Here is a 24,550-nt window from a genome sequence, read left to right as displayed (position 1 = left end):
AACTCTGACCTGGGAAGAGGGGACTGACGACAGGAACTGGTCTTCTCTTGCTGTCTTCTGATTTCCAGTTCTCAAGCTGCAAAGTAGAAAAGGGAGGTTGCTTTGATGCTGTAAACAAGTTAGCAGTATCCCTCTGTGAACGCAGGTGCTCAGTTTTCACAGGGATGTCTCTCTGGCTCTGTTGTATTGCTGTTGTGAACAGACTTTGACACTTGGATGGAAAACTTGCCATTTTAATAGCATGTGAGGAAACAAGTACACACACTCTGGCTTATCTTGCCTTGGTCACTGACCAGGCGCAAATAATGAACTTATTAGACTGAATTAATCTCCTAAAGGAAATGGTTTGAAATCCATCTGGTAGAGTACTGAAAAGCAGACTCAATAAAATCCTAGAAAATTGACTGTAGGAAGGAGATTTCTGTTGGCAGAAAGCTGAATTGGATGACCTGAGGAGAGTCCTCTGTCTGAAATTTGTGACGCAAAGGCAAACAGAAATAAGCCATGGATCCTGAGCACAGGGTTTGCAAGCTGCATTTTCAAGAGGTGGAGAACTTAAAGGCACTTGTTCCAGCTGATGTTCTGTAACACAATTCCCTCAACGAGGTGTCACACTGTGGGTGGCTTTAGTGTGGTGGGGAAACCTAACATTCAGAGGATGGTAATATGCACAGACCTAAGCATACTTACTACCCATCTTAATTCAAAAGCCACTGAGACACTGCCTAATCTAAAGCTATGGTGCAAATGAAGAAGAATCATCAGTAATTTCAGTTCTGTGTTCAAACCTGCTATCGATTTCTGTGACCAGAAATAAATGACAAGTTCTTACTGTGTGGCTGTTGTGTACCCACACCATTTCTAGAGGGTACTTGCAGTAAGACTGTGCTTTTGTCTCCAGCGATAGTCAGATGCTGGCTGAGCATACCAGAGAGTATGCCTTTTTACACAGACAACTTTGTTGTTGCCTCTTTGCACTAGCAGTAGATTCCCTAAATCTAGCGAGACCTTGCGTCTTGTGTGTTGGCTTCCGCAGGAGTCTCGGCACCTGACAGCCCGTCTCTTACTGATGCTCCACAAGAAGAGCTGATCTTTCCGGAGGGTGAGGCGAGTTGTCTTTTTCCTTTTTTAATGCTAACGTATTCTTCATAGCATACCTGCTTGCAGATGCCCAAAGGCATGTAGTACTGAGTGAGGGTGTGAATGTAGTCACAATTGCATTTAAACTCTGGAGCACTCCTTGGGGGTAAAATGGAAGCAATGTATGTGTCATCAGATGGAGTTTCTTGTGTTGTTCTTCAGCTTCAAGAAAGTAGAAGACACTGTACAATATCTAAGTGTCAAAACTTTACGTGGACTCTTGGTGATGCAGTCCTACCAGCTTGAAAAACTTTCAAAGCTTTTGGCTTATTTTGCCTGAATCAAAGCTCCAGGTTAGCCTTAGGTTTGCTGGAAACAAACGTCCATTGGAAATAGCTGCTTTTGTGGTTTTGTTTTAATGCGCTCGCTAGATTGAAGTTTCCAATTACAGAAAAACTAATTTTGCTTCCAAGTCTGGCTGGGAAATGGTCAACACTGATAGTCCAGTAAGAGAAGTCATTGTTCCTTTTTGGCACTACCTGCAAATACTATCATTAGCTGAAAGTAGCAGACTTTCTTAAATCTCCTCTTTGCTCATTGTTATTCTTCAGGGAATTGTATTCTGGAATATTTCTTAAACAAAGGCTGCCCTTTCACCACACCGCCTCGGTGCTGTCACGTCGACGCATTCCTTGGTGTGCGGCATTGCCGCAGTGCCGGAGGTGAGGTGTGCAAGGCGCTCCCTTGCTGCCCTCCCCTTCCCGCTGCTGCCGGAGCTCCGGTAACGCCGGCGCTGCCTGTGCCGCCCTGCGTGCCCGGCTGGCGGGGCTTGGCCCGGGCACGGCACCCTGCACGCCGGCCGGCCCTCCGCGTGCCCGGCCTGCAGATCGCCCGCAAACTTGTGGAGCTCCTTGAGCAACAGTGAAGCGATTCTTTGGCTCTGTGAAATCTTGCTGCTCACGCTGTGCAATTTAAAGACAAAATGCTTCCTGCTAATTATTAACAGTTACTCTGTAGGAACAGGCTCATTATAGGGGCTCTGAACCCTGGCCCGCCGTCCTTTTCAGCACCTGAACAATGTGAGAGGGAGGGGAAAGAAACGAGGAGGGAAACTGGAGTGCTGGCACCAATTAGTCCCGAGATTAGTCCTGAAAGAGGATTGCAATTTCAAGGCCAAAAAGAGTAAGGAGTGGGTAAAAGGATTTGAAATGAGATTATAGGACCTAAAAGCGCCTTTCTTTTGTTAGGAAAATAATTCAGCAGTTTTGCTCGAGCCAGTGAGACAATCCAGTTTAGTGGCTGAAGTAGGAGATGTGTGTCCTGTTACTTTTTAAGGTTCTTTAACTAAGTTGATCCCCAGTTGCATTTGTTAGTGCTTCCTGTGAAATCAAAGTGTTTTCAACAAACAAACAAAAACACGGAGGAAAGCTATTGCCTCATCAAAAGGCCTGTTGTTTTTCAGGAAGCTTATTTGTATTTAAAAGGGAAGCCAAGGAAAGGAGGCAGATTGAACTCCCTTTTTCTTTTCTTTGGGGAAACTTTTGTCCTGGTGGTTACTATGAGACCGGCACTGGAGTCACCCTTCCACCACCCATCCTACAGATAAGTTTCAGTGCCGTTTTTTGTCTGTTGGCCTGCTCAGAGATGCAGATCAGGCAGTTCCTACTTCAGTTAAAAGCACCATCTCCTGTCAGTGCCGTAGTGGTGTACGTTGTTCTCTTCCTCCAGGAGGGAAGCGGGCACTAAGTCTTGCTGCCCTATTGAAGAGACCATCATACACACTCACGTAACAGCAAGTGTAAGTATCTGGGGCTGAAGACTGGAGCTTGCTTGGAGACAGCAGAAAAAGAGGGCTTTTCCCCCTCCCTCTCCCTCCAGAAAGAGATTTCAAAAGGGAGAATTACAGAAGAGAATTACAGACATTGTGGATTTGATGGGAAATATTTTGGTTTAGTACATTCACGACTGCAAGACTGCATGAAATGGGGACTCTCCTTCTGCCCTTCCCAAGAAGGAAGATGCTTCTCTTGGGGTGGCATAGACTCAAAAGGTGTGGAGGGATCATGAATGTGTCCATTACCAGCTTTTTTTCCTTCCTTTCCTTTTCTTTTTCAGTGGAACTTCTCAGTGTGAAACACCTATGTAGTCAGGCTCAAAAGCCCTGCTTTCGGTATGCTGTGCCCACAAGTTCAGGGGAGTTTCTCAACATGGAGAAGTAGTGAATGAGTTCTGCCATGCTCTTGATTTCCCTTACTATTGTGTTTCACACAAGCCCTTGTTAAACCTGCTTTCATAGGTAAATGCTTATAGTTGTCTTCCAGTGTGGCACTGAGGTTAACGGGCATCATCTTGCCGTTCAGGCTAGGGTAGCATGAATAACCAGCAAGATTGGGTTGTATGGGGAATATACTGTTTGAGAAAACCTCTCTGTTAATAGAGGGGACCTTTTTTCTTTAGAGAAAAACATTAAAATAGGACATTCTGCGCTCTGTCTTGGAGCTGAGCTGTTCTCTTCGGACTTGTTTATAAACACGTTGTAATTCCTATCCAAAGCATTTGTTAAATGCTAAATTTTCATCCATTTTGCTTTTTATTCCATTATACTGCCCTCATATATCTAGTGAATCTGACTTGCTGCTTTCTAGCCTTCACAACCTATTCTAGAGTCCCTTTAGGAAAAGAGGGAATGAGAAACCAAGAGATAAACCTGCCAGTAGAGTTCCCACACAAACAGGGAGAAGGGGGATTGGTGAAGAAATGCAAGCTCTTGTCCTGTCCAGAAATGCACGTTCCTGTCTTGTCTATGAGACTTGTCTAAATGGCTTAATAAAGCCTTAATTGTGAAGTTGTCCTGTGCTGAGATGCTAAAGGCTCTACAAAATAGCCGTAAACTTTCTGAGGTAGAATAAAGACATAATAAAACCCAAAAGGGATTCAGCAAAGGGGATAATGTGGAGGAGAAGACAGTTTAGGCAGGGGTTGGCAATGAAAACAGAACGGCAAGTCCTCTTTGTAGGTCAGCAGAAGTGGTTTGAAAAGTGTAAAGTGTGCACTGAGATGACAATTTCTGCTGATACCATCCAAGTCCTGCTTCACTTCAAGTCATGTTTCTCTGTGATGTAAAATTTAGGCCCAGGGATTTCTAAAAAAGTGGTTGAGCACGTTCCAGTTGAACTGAGAGCCGCAGGCGGTATTTGCTGCACCCAGCAGAGGCAGCTATCTGGATGGTTCAGTGCTGCAAATGGCTGGGCTTGCTGCTTTCCAGTTTATGTCTATTTACTTTCAGTCCTTTGTGTGCTGGCGGGAGAATTCAGTGATGCACTGTATATGACACTGAAAAAAGAGACTTGACTGTCAATGAAACCACTAACATGAGAATTAACTGGAATGGTTTGGCAAAGTCATTTGTTCCACACACACCCCCCAATGATTTGTCAGAAGTTACATTAACACGTGAAGAAAATATTTCTGCTTAATTGGTTGTGGTAAACGGATGCACTATAAATTAATTGCCTCTTAAATGTTTAAAAGGTTATGTCCCGTTCATTTTTTGACTGATTAGTATCATTTCACTAGAATGAGCAAGCTTGAGGTCATCTGATGTTTGAAAAGCGTAGTTTGTTACTTTCTGTGATTTGCTGCTTTAGAGGGCACAAATGCTATCTGGGGATGTCAGGGTGTCGGTGTCCCTTTCTAAACACCAGTGAACCGTAATTAATTGTTTCCTGTAATCTAACTCATTGATTTTCTATATTTGAGGTGATCTAAGGAACAGCTTTACTCCAGGGATTAATTACAGAGAGAGAGTGAGAGTGCACATAGACTCATGAACATATTTTTGCTAGTTAATACTAATGAGGATTTTTTGCAACTGCATGGCAGACACTGATTCAACTGGAAGGAGAATTACACAGTATCTTACAGATAACCCTGCCCATCCTTAGCAGCTCCATTTGGTGCCTGCAAAGGTTGTGCTCTTCGTTAGTGAAATACCTCCATTTTTGGGGATGCCCACCAGCAGCTGGACCTCCCAGAACCTCGGTTCATCGAGGAAGGAGCTTGCGGTCTCCTCCACTGGCTGTAAACCACAGCTGTTCAGTGGGGGACTCAGAGGATTGCTGGATTGTCATGCTTGGGTTTATTCTTTAACTTTCTTGAGCTTTATCAAGAGAGGATGAATGGCCTAGACTCTCTCTGTAGGGTTTGTGTTTTGGCACAAGGTTGTTTCAAGGTTGTTTTGACTTTTTTTTTTTTTTTTAAACCTTCCCCCCATGAAGTCGGAGCAGATAAGCAGAGATGTAGAAACCAGTATCTCATCGCAAAAGCAATTGCCTGCCTACCTTCACCTTTCCTCATACAGCCTTTATTTCTACACCTCTGTTTTCTGCTGAGAATCCCAGAGTGAAGAGCAGTGTTTAAGCCCGGTCTCACTGAGTTGTGTCCAATTTCTGCACAAACAGCTGAGGAGAAGCAGCAAATGGAGGGAAATGTAGACCAGATTGCAGATTCCATGGGGAAGCTGAGATTTGTTGAAACAACAATGTTGTAAGACCATTTCTGGAAAAGTAGTCTCCTTCTTGGTAGAGATACAGCTTCATCAGTCATAGGAAGAATTGCTGGCTTAAAGGTAGAGGGGTGACTTCCTGCTATAAATTATGTGAAGGTCAGCTTTTCGTTTCCTTAGTGAGTTCCTTCATTCATGCAGGTAATATTGTAACTTCTGAAAATGATTAGAATATTATTAAGTACGATGTCAGTATTCTCAACAGGCTGAACAGCTGTTTGGAGAGGTAAGGATTAGGGATAAAGATGCATGCTGAATTTTATTTCCCATTACTGGTGGGAGGTTTATTTTTCTGCTAAGATGAAAGTGGCTAAAGATAATTTAAAAATGAGTCAAAATGAAGTCCTCTGAGTATTTGTTTACAATTAGATTTGCAGAACGTGTGAAATTCATTATTTTATAGCTCTGCTTTGAAAATGTTAAGTAGAAGATATCGGGAGTTGACTGCTGTGGTTATTGCTACTGTAGAAATAACTCCAAGTGCTCTTGTTCTGGAGACCAGAGAAGTACAGCTCGCCTACAGTTCTCAGTCACAGTTCAGTGGGGCTTCTTCATTTTGGCAGAGGCTGTAGAGGGGGAAGAGACTTCTGCAGTGTAAATACTTGTGAGGTCGCATCTGCTCTGCCCCTTGAATTTGAGGCTTTGTTGCGTTGAAGACTTTTCTGGTATAAATGGAAAATTCCTATCTTCTCCGGACTGGATTGGGCTGATAGGATAGAATTTAGTCAGACTTGTGCTGTTTGCTTTACATTTGTTGTACAGTGGAGGGCATATTACAATTCTGCTTTTAATCTCCTCTGCATCCAACCTGAGGCATTTGGGATCTGTTTAGGAGAAATACTGAACCCTTGTAGGTGCAATTAGTGTCAGTCAGTGATGAGGAGCCCCAGTATGGTAGCAGCGTGGATTGTCAGCGGGGACCTGGAGCTGGGAGGTGGGGTGTCTGGGGGCTGGTCCTGGTCTGCCACGGTTTACATCGTTTTGGAGGTACGTTGTTATCTCTGTGTTCCTTTCTGTGAATGGAAATGGTATCTCTGTAGCTCTGTGGGTGGGAGGATTGATCTAGGTGATGTCTCTACAATGCTTCTGAATGCAAAAAATACTATATTCTGTTCCCTCTTTTGTTACATCTGTAGACCCAGACTGCGGGTTGAAATAGCCTGGTGTTAGGTGCTGTAATTTCATGTGTGTGTCGGTCTGTCCCTCCCCCATCCCTAAAATACAGCTCTGAGTACTTCAAACTGAGTAATCACAGGAATGTGAATGAGTGAAAACTGACAAATTTTGATACTAAATTTTTTATGCCTTAGCAGTTTTTTTCTAAAAATGTATCTCTTAAGGATAACTTGATATTTATGCATTAAACTTTTGTGTTGGTGATAGAAGCACCCACAAACTGTCATTCGTCTTTTGAGCACCTCGCATGCTGTGCAGTATGCTCCTCAGGCACTGATCTTCTGGGGGATAAGAGTGTGACCATTGAATGCAGGACTTGTGTAGTAGATATGCATGAAGACGTAGAATTGAGATTAATCAAAAAATGTAATTGGGACTTCCCAAATATGTGAGTACTTGACTTCTGTTTTGTTATTATTGTCATGTTTTCTGCTTTTACGTAACTTTCTGACATGTGCATCAAACACTTCACTATATGGCCCAGTGACTCCAAATCTCTGCACACTCCTCTGCAGCAGTTCTGCGGAGCCTATAAGCACATTAAGCTTCCCAGGGAAAAATACCCTCAGCATCTGGGAGAGGTTAAATGTTCCAGGGGAGAGGTTAAACATTTGTTTTGTCCTCTGCTTCTGTAATTCCAGAAGCCAGATTAGTTCTGAATCATCTGAACCACATTCATTCAAGATTAATGAGAAAGACCAAGTATGGAAAATTTCAGCTGGTAAGCGCCTTGGCTTTGAGCAAGTGGTGGAGGGGGAGTTCATACTGGCAGCAGCCTGTGGGTCATGCTTAGTTTTGAGTTTTCTTAGTACTTAAATTGGTGAAATGGGGAATCGCACCATACCGGATAAACAAGAATTTCAGCAAGTGACATGAAGCATTGGGGGGGGGGGGGGCGGGGGGCACGACTTAAAGGCCTCCCCTTCCTTTTTCCCATCTATTTGTGTTTCATTGGAGATCAGATTTGCCCCTTTGCATATGCACGTTCATAACTTTGTGCATGTTCAAGATGCATTAGTGTCTTTAAAATTAACAAGCGGCATATTCTCACTAATGGGTGACAAGCTGTTCTAACAGAGATGTGCATATCGTTAATCTCAAGTCCGATTGACTGACAGGCCGTGGTTAAGCCGTGGTTAGAAATGTGGGTGGGAGCCTCACGTAGAAAGTATTTATGAGATCCAGGCAGGTCTACCAGCAAAACTGTTTGAAGTTCTGCAAAAGCAATAAACGGAGAATTCAGGACTAGAATAACAGAAGTCAATGGGGTGACCTTGGGCTTTTTAAAAATTGAATCAGTGTCAATTTGGGAGAAACGCTTCTTTTAGTAGAGCTTTACAGTGTTGTGCCTGGATGGCAGCTCTGCAGTTTCACCTGGTTCAGTTGCTCAGATGGTCAGCGTGGAAGTTCTCTGGAGTCTTGTCTGTGTTGTGGCATTTACTATCAAAGCAGAGTCTTTACATCAGGTTGAAAATGGAGATGAGCCTAGCTATAGGCAATTGCTAGGACTCATTTATTTTCCGGAATCTGAGATTAAAGACTTTTTTTCTTCCGGTGCAATTCCAATCGAGTAAAACCAAACCAGAAACGAACCTCTTCTTCTCCCTCACTTGTTTTGCAGCAAATGAAGGCTATCGTCAGAGAACTGGAGTGCTCCATTTCTGATTTTGTAGAATAGAAGAATCAAACTTCTCCCCACTGGCCAGGTCAGCGTTTGATGCTGCTACAGCCCAAAAGAGGCCATGGTCCTCTGTGGTCTCAGAGGCCAATGGCTGGCTGTAAATGGGATCTTCTGTTCGTCAGGGCTTCAGGGGACTGACCCGCGGTGCCTGTGTGAGCTGGCACGGGCACGCTCCGTAGCACATGAGCAAGTTGAGCTAACTCTGAAGTTTCCCCAGGCTTACTACCACAAGTTTTTCATCCAGTGATAGATAGTCTAGGAGCCATTTAATAACAGTTGTGAAATAAGGGGAAACACAGCACTGCAGCATGTGAAGTAACGTGCAGTGTTTTCCCTTACTTCAAAATCAGTTAAGCAGGAACAAGTAACAACCTATGCTCTAGAAGTGAGCTGTGTTGTTCCTTCTTTAACTACATGCACTTCAAAAGACTATTCCCTCACCTATTGTGTTGTTACTTAACAATTCTTTATTCCTTCCAGAGGTATGTAGGCTATGTCGGTAAGAACTTATTCCTGTTTTTAACACAAAAGAAGAAAAATAAAATGGAGACAGAAAGGATGAAATGACTTGCCTGAAGTCACTGTGTGATTCAGTGGTAGGGGCAGAATTAGAATTGGAGGCTGATAGCTGGCATCTCCCAATTCCCAATGGAGACAAATCTTTTTTAATTAAAAATAACATGGGACAGTTGTCTCACCATGAATTTTCAAATATATCTGGACTTCTTCTTATTTCAGTGTTCAGCCTAGAATTATAATGTGTTCACAAGAAACGTGTTAAAATATTTAAACACAGATTAGTGAGAAATTTGCATTTTGCACTGTGGCTGGCATACCTCAAATAGCCATCTCTTAAAACAACAACTCTCTAGAAATTATGATTTTTTAAATTTATTTAAAGAACAAATCCTCCATTGTCCATATATATGTATTCAGCTCTCGGCAAAGAGCAAAATTCTGGCTGAAGGCTACGGAGTCTCACCAAGGGGACAAGAAGGCTTCATATATCACGTCAGCAGTGAGAGGGGTCTTTTGAGCACCACAGCAGAGTCACTGATGGGCTCCAAAAAACACATGACCATGTTTTTCTTGAAATTAGGAATTACCCTTTTTATCCCTAATTCAGGAAATTGGAGAAGCTTTTTTTATCCTAATTTTTTTTTTTTCCTTTCTCTCCCTCCCTCTTTCTATTTTCTTGCTTAATTACTTATTTTAAGTGGAGACAGTGGCAGGAGAATGGCTTTGGCTATTTGGAGAACGTAGAGATTTGGCCAACTTTCCACTTCATCCTTCAAAAAGTAACATTAAATTTTATTTTCAAGTGTTCTGTTCGTGAATAGCTTTCCTGAGCAACTTTTCTTTTGTCTTTAATAAAAATTTAGATGTAATCCCTCTGGCAGTCGTGTCATATAGAAAACTCATTTAGAGTGCGCAAGAGATCAAAATTTTATTATTCACTTGAAAATGTGTTAGACACCCTAGAGAAACCAGGGAAGACTCCATCTAGGAGCTTAAAGTCTCGATCCCACATGTCGCAGTAAGTGAGAGATACCGAGAGACAATAAAAGAGGGAATTGCAGAGGAAAGAGAAGCATTACCAGAATATTAGATCAGCCTTCATAAATTAAAAATTAGTATTGTGAATTCATAAATCTCTTTAAGAATAATGTTTTGTCAGTTATAGAAAATTCGAGATGATGGAGTGATGGATTTATATATTTAAAATCTCTAATCAGTTTTCATTAAAATCAGGAAATACCTTAACACGTACCTTCCAGATATTTTTTAATGTATTGTCATTAGCCCAGGTTAGTGGAGGTTTTTTGCTTTTGATTGGAGAGGAAGCTTCCTTGCCTGTTGCTAGGTGATCGCTAATTGTGATATTAACTGCCAGCAAGCTGCTGGCAGGGATTATAAATTTTTTTTTTCCTTGTTAACAAAACGCATGTGTTAGAGGTGCAGCGGTATCTAAATGCTTCTGTATTGCTCAAAATTTATAACGGGAGTAATAAATTCTTTAATACAACTATGGTTATGTACCCAGGTGTAGAGCATTAACCCCCTCTTTGCAGTGCAGTAGTCCTGTTAGCCCCCATCCAGTAATGGCATTAAAGTTAGAGTGTAGAAAACAGAGCTGATATGGCAATAGAAGGATCTGAGCTCTCCGGTGCAAGCAGTGAAGAGCTGACAAGCCTTAAGAGGAGTCCTCAACCGGAGTGAGGTGCCGTCTGTCCCGTGTTCACTCTGCAAGCTCTTGGTGGTTTGGACTGAGTGACCTCCTCCCGTGCCGTCCAACAGCCGCTCTGCAGACCATGTTTGTGCAGCGTGGGCGCCAAGAGGGCTGCTCGTTGCCATAGTCATGAATATTTCTCATGCCTTATACAGGGTGACTACCGTAAGGAAGTACTGTTCATCTTCCAGCATCAAGGGGTGCTGTACTCCCACAAAAGTATACTTCTTTTTACACTCTTTTTTTCTCAGTTGCCACATCATCCTAAATTTACTTCTCAAGGAATGGTAAAAATTGTGATCTTCCAGCCATTTATATACCTTATGGCAGCAGTCTGAGTCCAGCTTGCATTGGGAGCTGAATGTACTTGTCGAGAGCACCGCTCCCTGCTGCCACTAGATACAGGGTTTCGTGGGCTCCAGCCAGATGAAGGCACCTACAGCTATTGTTATCTCAGCAACTTGAACGTAAGAATAATTGTGGTTTAGTTGCTTTTCAGAAACTTTTGGATGTGGGTTTCTATACCTACAAGATGCTCTGCTGCTTACTCTTCGACAAAATGGTTTGTTGTTTCTAGGTTTGGTGTCCTTGACATTTCCTTCAGTTCACCGTTTGCTGGAGGTGTAGGTGAGACTTGCAGTGAAGTACTTTGCACTGTGGATGGTTGGTAATGGAGTACTTACAGCGCGGGTACAGCGGTGCCTTTGTTCCCTTCATCCGGCAGCTGCAACTTCTGCTCCTAGGAATTTTCAATTATATTGCTGTCCTGATACCTGCTGTCAACCCTGGGGCAAAGGGTGGTGATCGCAGTGAATTGGGCGCTCTCCCACCCACTTGTTCTTCACTACTGGAAACTTACTGCACTTGTCAGGAGAGGAGGAGTTGTATTTCTTCCTGCCACACCTTTTTGCAAAATCCATTGGCTGAGCTGGATGTAGAGGCGCTTCAGTCAATCATCTTTGCCTGTGCTCATCATTTTTGCCACTGCTAAGGGCCGGAGAGGCGACCCTCTGTGTCACTGCAGCCTGTTTGTGGTCTAGCAGCTGTTTGCTTACTGCAGGCTCTGTGTTGGGTATATTGTGTGCAACAGCTTGTTAGCTTACAGCTGACACCGTTCATCTTTCTACCCCTTACTGAGCTGTCCTGCTCTGTACTCCAAGCTGTCCTGAGAGCCAGGGTGTGCTTTGGCACCAGCTATGCCCCAGTAGCTGAGCCCACCACCTCTTGGCTGTGGTGGGCCGAGGTGTGTGTGGAGCATCTTCTCTGCTCCCCGCTGGGCCTTCCTTCTTCAGGCTGATAGCTCCCTGCTTATGTGGCCTTTGAAGTGTGTGTTGGGGGTGGGTGTTGTCGGCTTGTTTGTTTGTTTTCCCCCCTTTCTGTGTCCTCCTGCTTACCATCACCCTCTGGACATATTTGGTAACATAGTCATTGGCCTATATTTATTGCCTTTGTTCTGTATTTTCATCATCCCTTAATTGTGGCATGTAGTCCCACACAATTGAATTTGTTTTGAATTTTTAGTTGTTTGGGTTTTTTAAATCTATTAATCAGGCCTCTCTGACAAAGAGGCCTGTGAGAGTTTTTGGCATAGTTGTGAAATACTGCAACTGTGAGAGAGAATTCATACCCTGGGGTTTTTTTTAGCGCTTGGCTTTAAGAACTGCAGTCTCCTTGCTCTAATGTGAATTCCAGAAGACAAAGGATTTATATTTCCTTTTTTAAGTCTCTTGAAGCCTATGCACCTTTTAAAGATTTTTATAAATGTGTGGCGTACATTTTGGTAGAAATAATTGGGGGGGGGCTCACATGCATTATTGCTTCTGTACGCCCTGGGAGCTCCTGCTTGGGCTGGCCAGCTGCCACGAACCCTCACTGGCTGGCCAGCCAGCCTTCACATTGGCCTGGTTTCCAGCACAAGTGGTGTCCAAATCAACACATTTGCATGGAATGTTTTAGATTTCAGCAAAGCAACATTTTCCTATGGAAAAGCCTTCCCTCAGAAAAATCCCTGCTAGCCCTCAGTCAGGTGGCTTCCCATGCCCGGGGCCCTGCGGCACAGTGAAGTTTCCTACTGGTTGTGTCATCAGAGGAAAAACAGTTCATCACTTGCCTTCAGTGGAAATCGAGTCCCACTTGTCATTAAAAATCGATGGCGAATCCCCAGGAAAGGCTGGGTTTGATCAGGGGTGGCTCCTAGTTCCAGGTATCTCACTTCACACAAGCAGATGCTCACGGGTTAAACAATGTTAGTCATCAGTTCTCTCAGCTGCTGGTTTTCAGCAAGCGTGTGAATACTTCATTTGCTCCCTGTGGTGGTGCACAGATGATGCAGTGACAATGACTGTGCTTCAGAGAGAGGTGGATCCTGCACTGGATGGACGTGAACTTGCACCCCGGATCCTGTTTTACGCATTTGCTACAAATACTGTTGCAGCCTGGCTATCCCTTTGGCTGCTGGTATGCTTGAAACGGTAGTATTTTCTGCAAATCAAACCAATGGTCCTTGACAGGTAACTGTTGGTGTTTCACATGTCATCTTATTCATAAACTATACTAATTCATGTTCTTTCAAGATGTTAGTTTGAAATTTCAGCTCTTTATGATTCATCCAAGTCTGCCTTGTAAGATCCAAGTCTGATCCAAGTCCCCCCTCCCCAAGTGCCCTGTGCCCATCTGCTGCTGGGAGTTACGTCGGTCCAAACCTGTGCATAACAAAAAGGTATCAGGCCACAAGTTTCTTTGCACTGATACAGAAGTTCACACTAGGTAACTGCTTTTCTTCTGGTAGCTGTGTGTGGATCTATTAGAAATTAAATACTACTTCAGTCAGTGTGTTTCGTTGATAAGTTTGGGGAAAAACTCTGCCATCAATAATGCTAATTGCATAACTATTAATCTTACAGTGTGTATTGATTACAAAAGAAATTTCTAAAACCCAATTTTGCATTTTTATTTTGCCTAAATACAGAATATGCTGTTACTTCTATAGGGGAGCCAGCCACTCTTCTCCAGTAGCTTACAGACTACACCAAAGAAACAATTTGTTTGAAAAAATGCCTGGGATGGACCAAATGGTTTTATGTTATACATGGTCTTTAGAAGAATGAACTTCTTCGAGTGGTTTCTTAATCTGGAACAGGGAGAAAGCAGCTTTTGAACACTTTAAAGTGAGAGATATTTTAACCCTGTCATTTCTCAGCTTGAAATATGTTTTAATAATAAATACCATCTGAGACTTCACGTGCAAAAGTTGGGGAACAGAAAGAGAATTTATCCAACACAGATCAGGCATAGCTAAACTTCAGCAAAGCCCTGCAAACACAGAAGTTTGTTGTTTGAAAGGCTTGACCGGTTGCTGCGGTACATTATTTACATGCTTGAATTCTTTAGCTTCCTTCCCTGAGAAGGCACAGTTAATTTTCTCAGTTCATGTGGGTTTGTGCTGAATCAGATGAAGTTTTTTTATGAGAGCCCTGGGCCTTTTTTCAAGTTGGAAAATAAGATAAATCACTATGGCTTTGTTTCTCTAGTGGAGACATTTTGTCTATTCAAATATATACGCTTTTCCCTCTCCTTTCTTTAACCCTCTTCCACCCACGTACAGACATACGGCAGCCTGGGAATAAATTTTTTCTATGGCTTCATTTCAGAATTTAACCATTTTTTTCTTGGGCTTTTGAGAGGCATATAGTTGCCATACTGTGATTTCTGATTGCTGTGGCAAGTTTGTGCAGTATGAAGACTACACTACGGCTTTCTGCTTGTAGCTTGATGGGTCCTGTCCCAGAGATTATTCTGGGCTGTGATGCACTATAAAACTGTGAGCCTGTCCTACAGGAGTGCGAATGCCCTCAACAGCTCTTGACCTTCATGTGAGTTGACGAGCTACACTTGAAGAGCTGGTGCTTACTATAAAGAATGCAAACAACTGGTTACATTAAGCCTTGTGAAGTGAGCGTGCGTATTCAGACGAGTGCATGCCCCAGTGCACTCCAGCACTTAGGAATGTAGACCTACTTAATTTCTTTTTGGTCATTTTGGTCTCTCTCTCTCTTTCAACTCCCTTTTTGTTCAGGAGTATTGAAGTCTTTTATTACGCATGTAATTGCTTTGGATCCTTTTACAGTCTGTATTTTAACACAGTGAAGTTTTTATACATTAGCACAAGAGTCTCTGCAGAATAATTGTGAAAGCAGTGTGTTTTTTATATATGGCATTTTATCAGAACTTCGCTAGTGCTGTCAGTGTAGTAGACGACATCTGTTTTCCATTTCATTGCATTTTGTGTAGCGGTAGTCAACTCAAGGGGAGACAAAAGTAACTTTGAACAGAAGTGGCGTGTGAGGCTTGGTTCACATTTTGCATCCAAAGAGGAAGGTGGATTACTTTAAAAAGGCTTACAGTAATCTTACCAAAGGATATTTAATCCCTTGCTTTTAATTTGTGCTGAATTTGGGCATAGGGCAATTATTTATGTATTGATAGCATAGTTTCCTGATACTAAGTTCAATAAAAGCTTAGTGTATTAAAATATCTATGATTGTCTTCAAGCTTTAGAGGGCTTTGAAACCTCTTTCATGACTACAGGAACGACCCCCTGGCAATCTGTTTCTTCCACCTGCCTTGTCAATGCTGCAACAAATCTTTTCCATGTTTTTAGTTATTTCCCTTAGGTACCGTGCTTTTAAAATACTTGCTGCGCCTGAGCCCTAGGATGCGATCAGTGAACTCCTACAGGTAGTGCCTCTCCCGTCGAGGACTGCCCACACAGCAGGAGCGGCGGCCGGCGGCAGCGGCACTCTCGCTCCAGGCAGCACCGCCTGCGGATTTCCCTGGGGAGGGCGAGCTGTACCGTGCTGGAAGGAGGGGTGCGCCTGGCCAACAGTCATCTGCACTGTTAAGAAAAGAGCAAGGTTGCCTTTTATGTCCGGGAAGTTTGGTCCTTCTGCCGACAGGGGCGGCTGCCGCGGGAAGGAGAGCTGTTGTGGTGTGGAGGTGTCGGTTCCGCAGTGCTCCGGTGCCTTGCGGGAGAGGAGGGGTGCGGGCGGCCGTCAGGCCCTTAGAATCATAGAATCATAGAATCGTTTAGGTTGGAAAAGACCTTTAAGATCATCCAGTCCAACCATTAACCTACACTACCAAGTCTACTCTAAGCCAATTAAGGGTAGACTAGACTAAACCATGTCCCCAAGTGCCACATCTACCTGTTTTTTGAACGCTTCCAGGGATGGTGACTCCACCACCTCTCCGGGCAGCCTGTTCCAATTCTTGACCACCCTTTCCGTAAAGAAATTTTTCCTAATGTCCAACCTAAACCTCCCTTGACGCAGCTTGAGCCCATTTCCTCTTGTCCTATCGCTAACTACTTGGGAGAAGAGCCCAACACCCACGTCCCTACAACCTCCTTTCAGGTAGTTGTAGAGAGCGATAAGGTCTCCCCTCAGCCTCCTCTTCTCCAGACTAAACAACCCCAGTTCCTTCCTCACAGCCTCCCCTCTTCTCCGGCTCGCCGGCACCACAGGTTGTCGGAGTGGGTGCCCACAGTCCTATTGCCTGCAGCACTGTGGGGCTGCTCCAAGACAACGAAAGAAGCAAGGTTTAGAGGATCATACCGATGTTCCCGCCTCTTTCTCCTCTTTCTTTTCCCGTGTTTGAGTCCGTTCTTCACCTTCAGCCGCGCTTACCACAGAAGAGGCCTCTCAGAGGCCATTACCTTTGGGCAGTCTCCGCATGGGCATCAGGCAAAGCAAAGGAGAGGGACCTGGCGGTGGCCTGAGTTCAGGGAAGGGCTTCGGTTCAGGTGGGCGCTCGCATGTGCCAGGCGCCTGGGGGCCCGCCGCGGCCACCACTGTGCCGGGGGTCTCGTGGGAGCTGCCACGGCCACCAAGCACGAGCTTGCGGCAAAGACCAAGCTTTGTTAATTCCGGTGCTCGCGGGACGGCTGGTTGAGCTGTGTGTTTTCCGATGCGGTGAGGTGACCTCCGCCTGTGAGGGGGTCTGGTGGGCGAAGTGCTCTGGTGGAAGCACAGAAACCGCCCGGTGTCTGGCCAAGGCTTTTCCGGCTTGATGCATTAGCTGGGGTAGCGCATTGTTATGGTTGAGTAAAAGCCATAAGGCATTTGGGTTTTTAGCAGATGGCTTTGGGAGTATATTTTGCTGTACTGAGAATTCAGTAAATATTTTTGACATTGATTTAATTTTTTTTAAAATGATTTATTCCAAATTGCTTCTTTCTCTAAGAGAGTGTGGGCGTGTGCTCTGCTGAGGAGGTTTTTCCTTGTGAAGAGAATGTGAATTTTGAATCAAATTAACCTATTTTTAACGTGAAATTCTAGACCCTTGCTTGAAGGCAAAAATGCCATGATGTTACATTAGTTTTAAAAACAAAACGGAACTCATGCAAATAGTAACTTACAATTGTTTAATGTAAATGAGATTTTCTTTACACTTATTTCTTATTACCTTTAGCACATCAGGTCCACCCATTTGGCCAGGAAGCACCTTTTTCAAGAGAAATGGAGCCCTTCTACAAGGTAGGTGATGGATAATACATCTTGGAGTAACTGTTCTACTTAACAAACACCTCTTGCAAATTGCACAGCTTTTGTAATATTCACTGGGCAAGAAGTAACCAAATGTTTTTTGCTTCCTTTAACCTGTCTCCTTTATTGGGCATCTGGTGCCTTGAAAATGACAATTTACTACATACAGTGAGTGTAGTCTGTGAAAGTTGCTGCTTTTTTCCTTTCCTCAGATTATTAATTTGCTTACTATAAAATATGGCAAAGGGTGGCTTTTTTGTTTTTTTCCTTTGTGTGGATAAAGAGTGCCCAGAAGGATGTGTTCCAGGAATGCTGCTTTTAGCTCTGTGGATGAAGCAAGGTTCTTTGAGAGAGATCTTTTCTTTTACTTCCTAATTGTGCTGATACCAGAATGTACCCAAAGGTGGGTAGTGGTGCTGTAGTGGGGAAAACAGTGGCAGAGTATTTGTCTGAAGAAACCTGCCACGTTCAAGGGTGCTTGTATTCATAGAGGAATGTTAAATATCTTCTTTCCATTGGATGGACAATATAAACAAGAAGCTATGTGACTGCAGTTTTGATAGGTGAAGATTTTCAGTCTATCTTACCAGACTTTTTAAAATCATTATTCACTGCTAAGTGTGTTTACATTTCTGCTATTGAGTACATAGAACTACTATTGCTCTTAATGGAAGTGTCTTGGGAACACAGAAGGCTGTTTCCCCAGACTGCATGCGTTTGTCTATGGTGCAAAAGTAACTTACCTCATTTAGGACGATTTTATGGCCTTTGCAAGTATTTGTCCATGAAGTGTTTCAGTTTTGTGTTCATTCTCTTGGTGCCAAGAGTTTTCTGGCCTTCTTTCTGGCAGAAAATGCTGTATAATGTCCTGCAGAACATTTATCCAAATCACCTAGGATGGAGCCTTACTCACAGCTAGGCTCATAAGCAAATAATTGGCAGGCAGTACTGCTTATGTTCAACACCCCAAAGTAATCCAGCATCTGTAGTTTACCTGAGAATATTTTTCAACTGATTCCTTGTACATATCTAGGAATTCACATCATTCTGTTACCTAACATCTATGCTGAGACTTGTTCAAACAAATTTTAAATACATTAAAGCATTCAGATTATTTCTTAACACTAGGAGATGGTATAAATCATAGAGTTTGGCAGCTTTTGGCTTTAGTCTTGATAGGATAGATCTGCTACCTTTGCAGTCCTTCCTAATGGAAAGAATGAGGTTTTTTAATTATTTTTTTTGGTAAGGAAAGAAAGAAACTATTGTGAATGGATATGCTTGATTCATTTTCAGTTGTTCAACAATTCCAGTTTTAAATGTGTACCTGCACATATACAGTCTTTGTAATTTGAGTTCATAAAGTGTAAAATACTCTGTCAAGTCTGTATGGCACAAGTGTTTTACCTCTTCTTAGGGTGCAAGATATCCAGGAGTTAATAACTATTTTGTAGTCCTTCCTATCTCAGTTGTTGCTTAATGCCTTCTCCCAATAAAGAAGAGTACGCTGTTCTCCACCCTCTTCTCTTCTGCCTTTCTCTGCCTTCCGAATTGGGGGAAAAAAAAAAATCCCTAAAAGCCCAAAACATTTCAGCATATTAAAGAAATAGAGAAAAAAATAGAGATGACTGCCGTCTCAAGCAACTAACAAAGCCTAACAGACCTTTAACTGAGTTGGCATTCTGCATTGCCATTTCAAGTGGAAAACGCAGCCCATTTGAACTAACATGCGTGATACCACTGAGGTTGGAAGGATGAGAGAGTGTGAAGAAAAACCTCATTAAAGTCATCTTTTAGCACTTCCTGGTTTTAATTTTAAAACAAGAAAATAACTCAACCAAGACATTCTTTCTGTCTTTCATTTTTCCCTACAATGAGCTCTTTCACATACAGGCTTCAGCAGGTTTCATGGAAATAGTGCGTCCTTTGCTGCTTCTGACTGTCTTTTTCCAGAAGACCTGTGTAGAGGAATGGTAGCAAGTGCAGGAAGGTGTGAGATGAGGGGGTGGAGATGTTTGTTGAGTCCTACCTTACATGACCATCTTAAGTCTCTTTTTCCAGTGCTTATATCCAGCTTAATGCAAACAGGAGAATGAAAAATTGATGCAATTATAGGTTTAAAGTTATAATGCTGCCTTTTGATTGGTGAAAGTTTAGGTAACAAAGGGGTTTTAGATTATTTTTGCCTGATAAATGTTTTGCTACATTTGAAAAGAATGTGCAGTGTGTGTTATAGACAATAACACAGAATAATTGTGAAATTTTAGTAAATGTGATATTCATGTGCACTTGTCACACTTCATTTCTTTGGAGTTGTTAAGGAAAATGCTCTTTTTCTGCTCTGGGAATGAAGAGAAAAAAAACTCTGCAATGTAAGTAGTACTTTTTTAGCCAAGAAAGACTTGTAGATGCTCCTGGTTTCCATTCATTTTGTACCTGAACTATTTGGCAAAGTGATCTTAACCATTGTAAAGCATTTAACATATCTCTCCAGAGAAAGTGACTGAGAAACCAGTTATCTGTGTACCTCAAATAGCAAAGGAAGAGAAGGGGAAGCTAAAATTCATTGTAGCTATTCTGTGTCCTTGATGTCTTTGACATGAGCAGGATTCTGTGTTCCTTTCTGGCTGTCTTTGCTTGTACTTTGTGGAAGAATTTTGAACAAAATATATGTATGTTGGGGTTTTTTTGCCTATGATTTTATTAGATACGAGATGGCTATCTCAGTTTCTTTTTTGAGGATCATGGTACTGTTGTTCCTAGCATTAACTCTCCAAATGAACGATAAATTTACGTTAAGTCACCTGCTCTGGTGCTTTTTGAAATGTTGAGCTCCTTCTACTAGGTGAGGATTTCTCCTTATGTCTTGTGCTCTTTGGTCTTCTGATGAAGTCCCACGCAGAGCTTAATATAGGTAGGACCTTCAGCCTTGCCAGACTCTGATACCTTCTCTCAAAACTTACTTGTATGTCCATGGAGATTTCTGCATTCTAACCTTCAGAATTCCCTGATAAAACAGGTTTTTGCTCTTACTGCTTTACTTTTTCTGTCAGTTTTTGTAGCTTGTTATTGCATATACTATGTTTTTTGTTTCAAATCACAGCTTAATTTTTTTAAGCCTGCTGTATGGAGAGCCTTTATTCCCACTGTTTTTTCTGTTCCCAGCTGTCATAACACATACATGTTTATTTAATAAAATGTATAACAGGAAAAAGTCTTTATGGTGGGAAAGCTTTAGACATATTCTAAACTCTTCAGGAACTTGTGCTGGGTGAGATAGGTGGGGACATAACCACTTGAAACTAGTGCATCGTGTTCAGATAAGGTCAGTTTTGTTGCCTCTGCTCTGTTCTTGGGTATTATCTGATGTTATAGACTTGAGGATGCAGTTGCTCACAGATCAATGGTAATAATAAAAGTATTTTGCTCTCAATATATCTAACAATCTCCCTGAATAAATTAAAAATACGTCTTAAAGTTAACTTTTAGTAGCAGTCATACAAATTCCAGTTGCTGACTGCTATCTTGTAGGATGTAACTGGTCTGTGGAGGGGTTTGGGTTTGTTTCTTAAAGATACAACTTTCATTTTGAGGAAAAAGAATACCAAACTTACCACTCTCTTCTTGTCTTATTTGCCCTCACACTTTAATAAACTAAATGCAGCATATTACTGTGTCTTCTTGTATCGAGTTTGTTCTGTCCTGAGCTGCAAGGAAGCATACATAGAAGGAGCTTGTGGGTGTAATTACAGCTGGCACGAAAACAGAGCACCATACAGTGAAAGCAGTGATCTGCATCTGTTGTTGCTGCTGCAGTGGGGATTGAAACAAGAGTGCAAGAACTGCCGGAGTTGCCCCAGAAGATGCAAGAGCCCCGTGAGTGGGCAGTGGCTGACATAAAGCAATACCTCCTCTCTGGTTTGCGGCAAGTACATGTCTGCCAGGCTTAATGCCATTCTAGGGTAAGCTTCCTGAGTTTCTCGTCGAAGCCTGGGAGAAGCAGGCCCTCGTGGTAGCACCGTTAGTGATTCTTCATCATCCAGGGAAGGAAAGTGAACCTGGGTCATCAAGTCCCTATTGCTGTCTATTGCTGTTGGAGCTGAAACGGGGACAGCCCTCATCACACATGACTGACTTAGATGGTCCACCTTGGATTGCTGCTTCCAGCAGTTCCCGACCAGCTGGAGGTACAGCCACAATCCCCGCCGTGCTGCGTGCTTTCTTCTGTGAGCAAGGTCTTCCACTTCCTCTTCTGATGATCAGTACGGTTTAAATCTGCTGCCTGTGGATGTTAAAGATAGGAGCTCTTGCTCCAGAGATCCTGCAGACCCAGACTCACACCTGTGAATGGGATTGCAGCAGTCAGTGAACTGAATTCAGACTGCATGGCTTTCCTTTGAAGCCACAATTCTCTTTTAAATTAGAATGGAAAAAAAGTTGGCAAAAATGCCTTCCCATTCGCAGAACGCAGGAGGGGAGGAGTGAGGAGTCATGTGCGGCCTCTGCTCCCACTTGGCTGAGGGAGCCTGAGAAAGGAGGGATTGTCATCCCCAGAGCTCACAAGCTGCTTTGTTCTCTCTCTACCGTCGGCTGCGGGGAACAGGCATCCTCATGCTCCAGAACAGAGCAAGCAATAGGATGCTTACATGGGAATGGCTTGGCCTCTTCTCCTCTGGGAAAGCACTGTATGAGACACTTCCATCTCTGACCGATGCTTCCAGCAGCCCATGTGTGATATGCCTTGGTACAGCTGCCATGGCTGTAGGTGCACCACCTGTGAGGAGCTCTGGCAGGAAAGAGTTGGAAGACACTATCTTCACAGGGTCAGGTATCACCAAAACCAGCATGAGACAGTGATGCCATACTTGAAGAGTAGAAATGGAAACTCTGGGTACTGCTGCTGGAGGAAAGATACCAGCCCTTGATGCGCTCAATCTAAGATGGTGGATTTCACATTTGAGTGTACTGACATCTGATACCTGACTGTAATGTGAGACTTTAAGGAAATTGCCAAAGCACACGGAGCACTTCATTCTTGGATGAGAATAGTGATTTATTTGAGAGAGCCAGAAAATTGCATACCTAATTCTGAAAGTTTATTTTGTACAAAATGTAGACAGACCAGACCTGAGAAGTCCTACAGAAAAAGGTGGGGAACCAGCTCGTTTATGAACACGTGCACACATTTGTACAGAGATTTCTTCTCTAATAAGTATGAGAATCCTTGAAATGACCAAGCAGTTTGTTTAATTCGTTGTCCTTTGAATCATTGTATGAAATGAGAGAGCAGATTTGGGACTTCACTTGCTGAGGTAGAAATAAGCCAACAGGGAGGAGGCAGGAAGGTGGCAACATTGCTCGTTTCTCTTGGGAAGGCTAGAATCGTCCCCTCTTATAAATGAAGACATCCAGCCTGCATTTTTGTGTTAACAGGGACATTAGGATAAAAATATAACAACAGTAGGGACCAGTTTCTTTGGACAGCAAGTACTGCCCATACCAGTTACTCAGTCTTTTCTCTGGAGAGGTTTGGTAGGAGTTGTTCTCATTACCTTCAAGATGGAAGTTGACAACAAATTCACAAAGAGAAGACTCCTGCGTGCATGCAGCCACATGTGTTTTCTCTCTAATAATGTGAAAAATTGGGATATGTCTGTCAGCACCTGCCGACTACACCTGAGGGCCCCTGCAGGCACAGTGGTCGTCTTCTGATGGAAAGTCAGTTCATCTGCTCTTTCACTGTGCGAGCAGGACAGGTGCACGTCCTGGGCATGTGGGGGAGAGGTGCAGCCCATCCTGGGACACAAGGTATCTGTACATGCTGGTGCTGATAGTAGTGAGGAGAGGAGGAACAGGGGAGAGCTGAAAGACAAGAGGATTTAGTAAGACATGTGCATTTAACTTTCAGAATTGCATGTCTTACACCTCAAAAGAAAACCAAACTTGGAAAAAAATGCTTTGTTTTCTTCTACTACCTAGAGGTGCAAAGAAAAACCAACATGGCAAGGTCGCACATATATTACAGATAATTTAATATTCTATAATACTTAAATGTAATGATGACTATGAGAAGAAAGTCCAAAAGTGATGCAAGACAGTCCAGCCTTACGATCCGTAGACTTAGGTGCTATGATCTGTAACACAACCTTGGGCAAGACCCAGATGCCCAAATCCAACTAAACATTAGTTTCCTAATGCGTATTTGGGCATCTCATGTTCCCCAAGAATCAAAATACATTTTTTTGCTTTGGAGTTGTAATTCCTTGGTTTTCTACTCTATGAAATGAGGATAATAATAGTGCTTCTTGCTGCCCAGAGCTGTCAGTCCACAAAATACTGACTCTGTATCATATTCCGACGCTCCGCTAATGGGGGAACCTTAAACAGGGGGAACCTAACTGTAAAAAGCAACAGTGCTGTTCGTTAGCTTTTGCAGGGAAGTATGTTTTAGGCTTTGGCTTTTGGTTTTTTTTCCCATTGAAGTTCCAATTAAGCTCCTTACTCTTAGAGGTGCACTTGGAAATTGACTCTTTAACTCCATAAATGACTGTTTTGTGTGGAGATCTGTGGTTTTGAGCGTCCAGTTTAGTTTCAGTTTAGTTATCTTCATCAGAAGAGCACTAAACCTTTTGACTTCGCCGTGTTTTCTCTTCAAATTTTGCTTCTCCAACCTGCAGTTTCACCCTCTTTGAAACTGTGGTGACAGTCATGCTCTGTGTTTGCCAGTAACTTGGCTTTGGTCAACCTATTGAATTAACAGCTGCTGTATCTTTTTGTTACAATAAATAACTTTTCGTTCACATTGCATTATTATTTAAATCAACTTCTTTTTTTCTTCTGCTCCCTCCCCCCTCCCGCCCCCCCCATGAAAGGTACCTGACAATCTCTTCAGGAGTTTCTTTTCAGGAAGATGATTCATGTGGTGCTTCCGTAGAGACCGAATATTTGAATAATTTATTTATTATTAGCATTCAGTGTGTTTGCAGTGGTATTATTGAAGAAGTAAAATTAAGTCAGAGGGCTTGTGCAGCATGTCCCTAAGGGAGTAATTTGAACAGCAGAGCTCTCCTTTGTTTGGGAAGGCGGGTAGAACCCTAGTGGGGCTGCTGGGGTCCTGAGGGTGCTGGTAAGGGCTTGCGTTTGTGAGAGGATTTTAAAATGGCCTTAACACTGTGCATTCAGTAAAAAATCCCAGTGAGAGACAGCATTTTGCAGTGATGAATACAGAAATGGTCACTTTGGTGTGACGTTTTCAGCACATGTGTTCTGTGTAGGAC

General features: G+C 42.9%; 1 protein-coding gene across 3 annotated transcripts in view; it reads left to right on the top strand.

The window, feature by feature from the left end:
- Positions 1 to 24,550, top strand: part of FOXN3 (forkhead box N3) — a 131,388-nt gene that overhangs the window by 39,763 nt on the left and 67,075 nt on the right. For all 3 annotated transcript variants that reach the window (XM_075712150.1, XM_075712149.1, XM_075712148.1), the window contains exon 3: positions 17,200 to 17,264. In XM_075712150.1, the coding sequence (XP_075568265.1) occupies positions 17,200 to 17,264 (65 nt within the window). The remainder of the gene's footprint in view (positions 1 to 17,199; positions 17,265 to 24,550) is intronic.

The sequence above is a fragment of the Pelecanus crispus genome, chromosome 6 (genome assembly GCF_030463565.1).
Source record: "Pelecanus crispus isolate bPelCri1 chromosome 6, bPelCri1.pri, whole genome shotgun sequence".
NCBI classification, from domain to species: Eukaryota; Metazoa; Chordata; class Aves; order Pelecaniformes; family Pelecanidae; genus Pelecanus; species Pelecanus crispus.
Note: the sequence above shows the minus strand (reverse complement) of the source record. Positions and strands in the feature narration are given on the sequence as shown.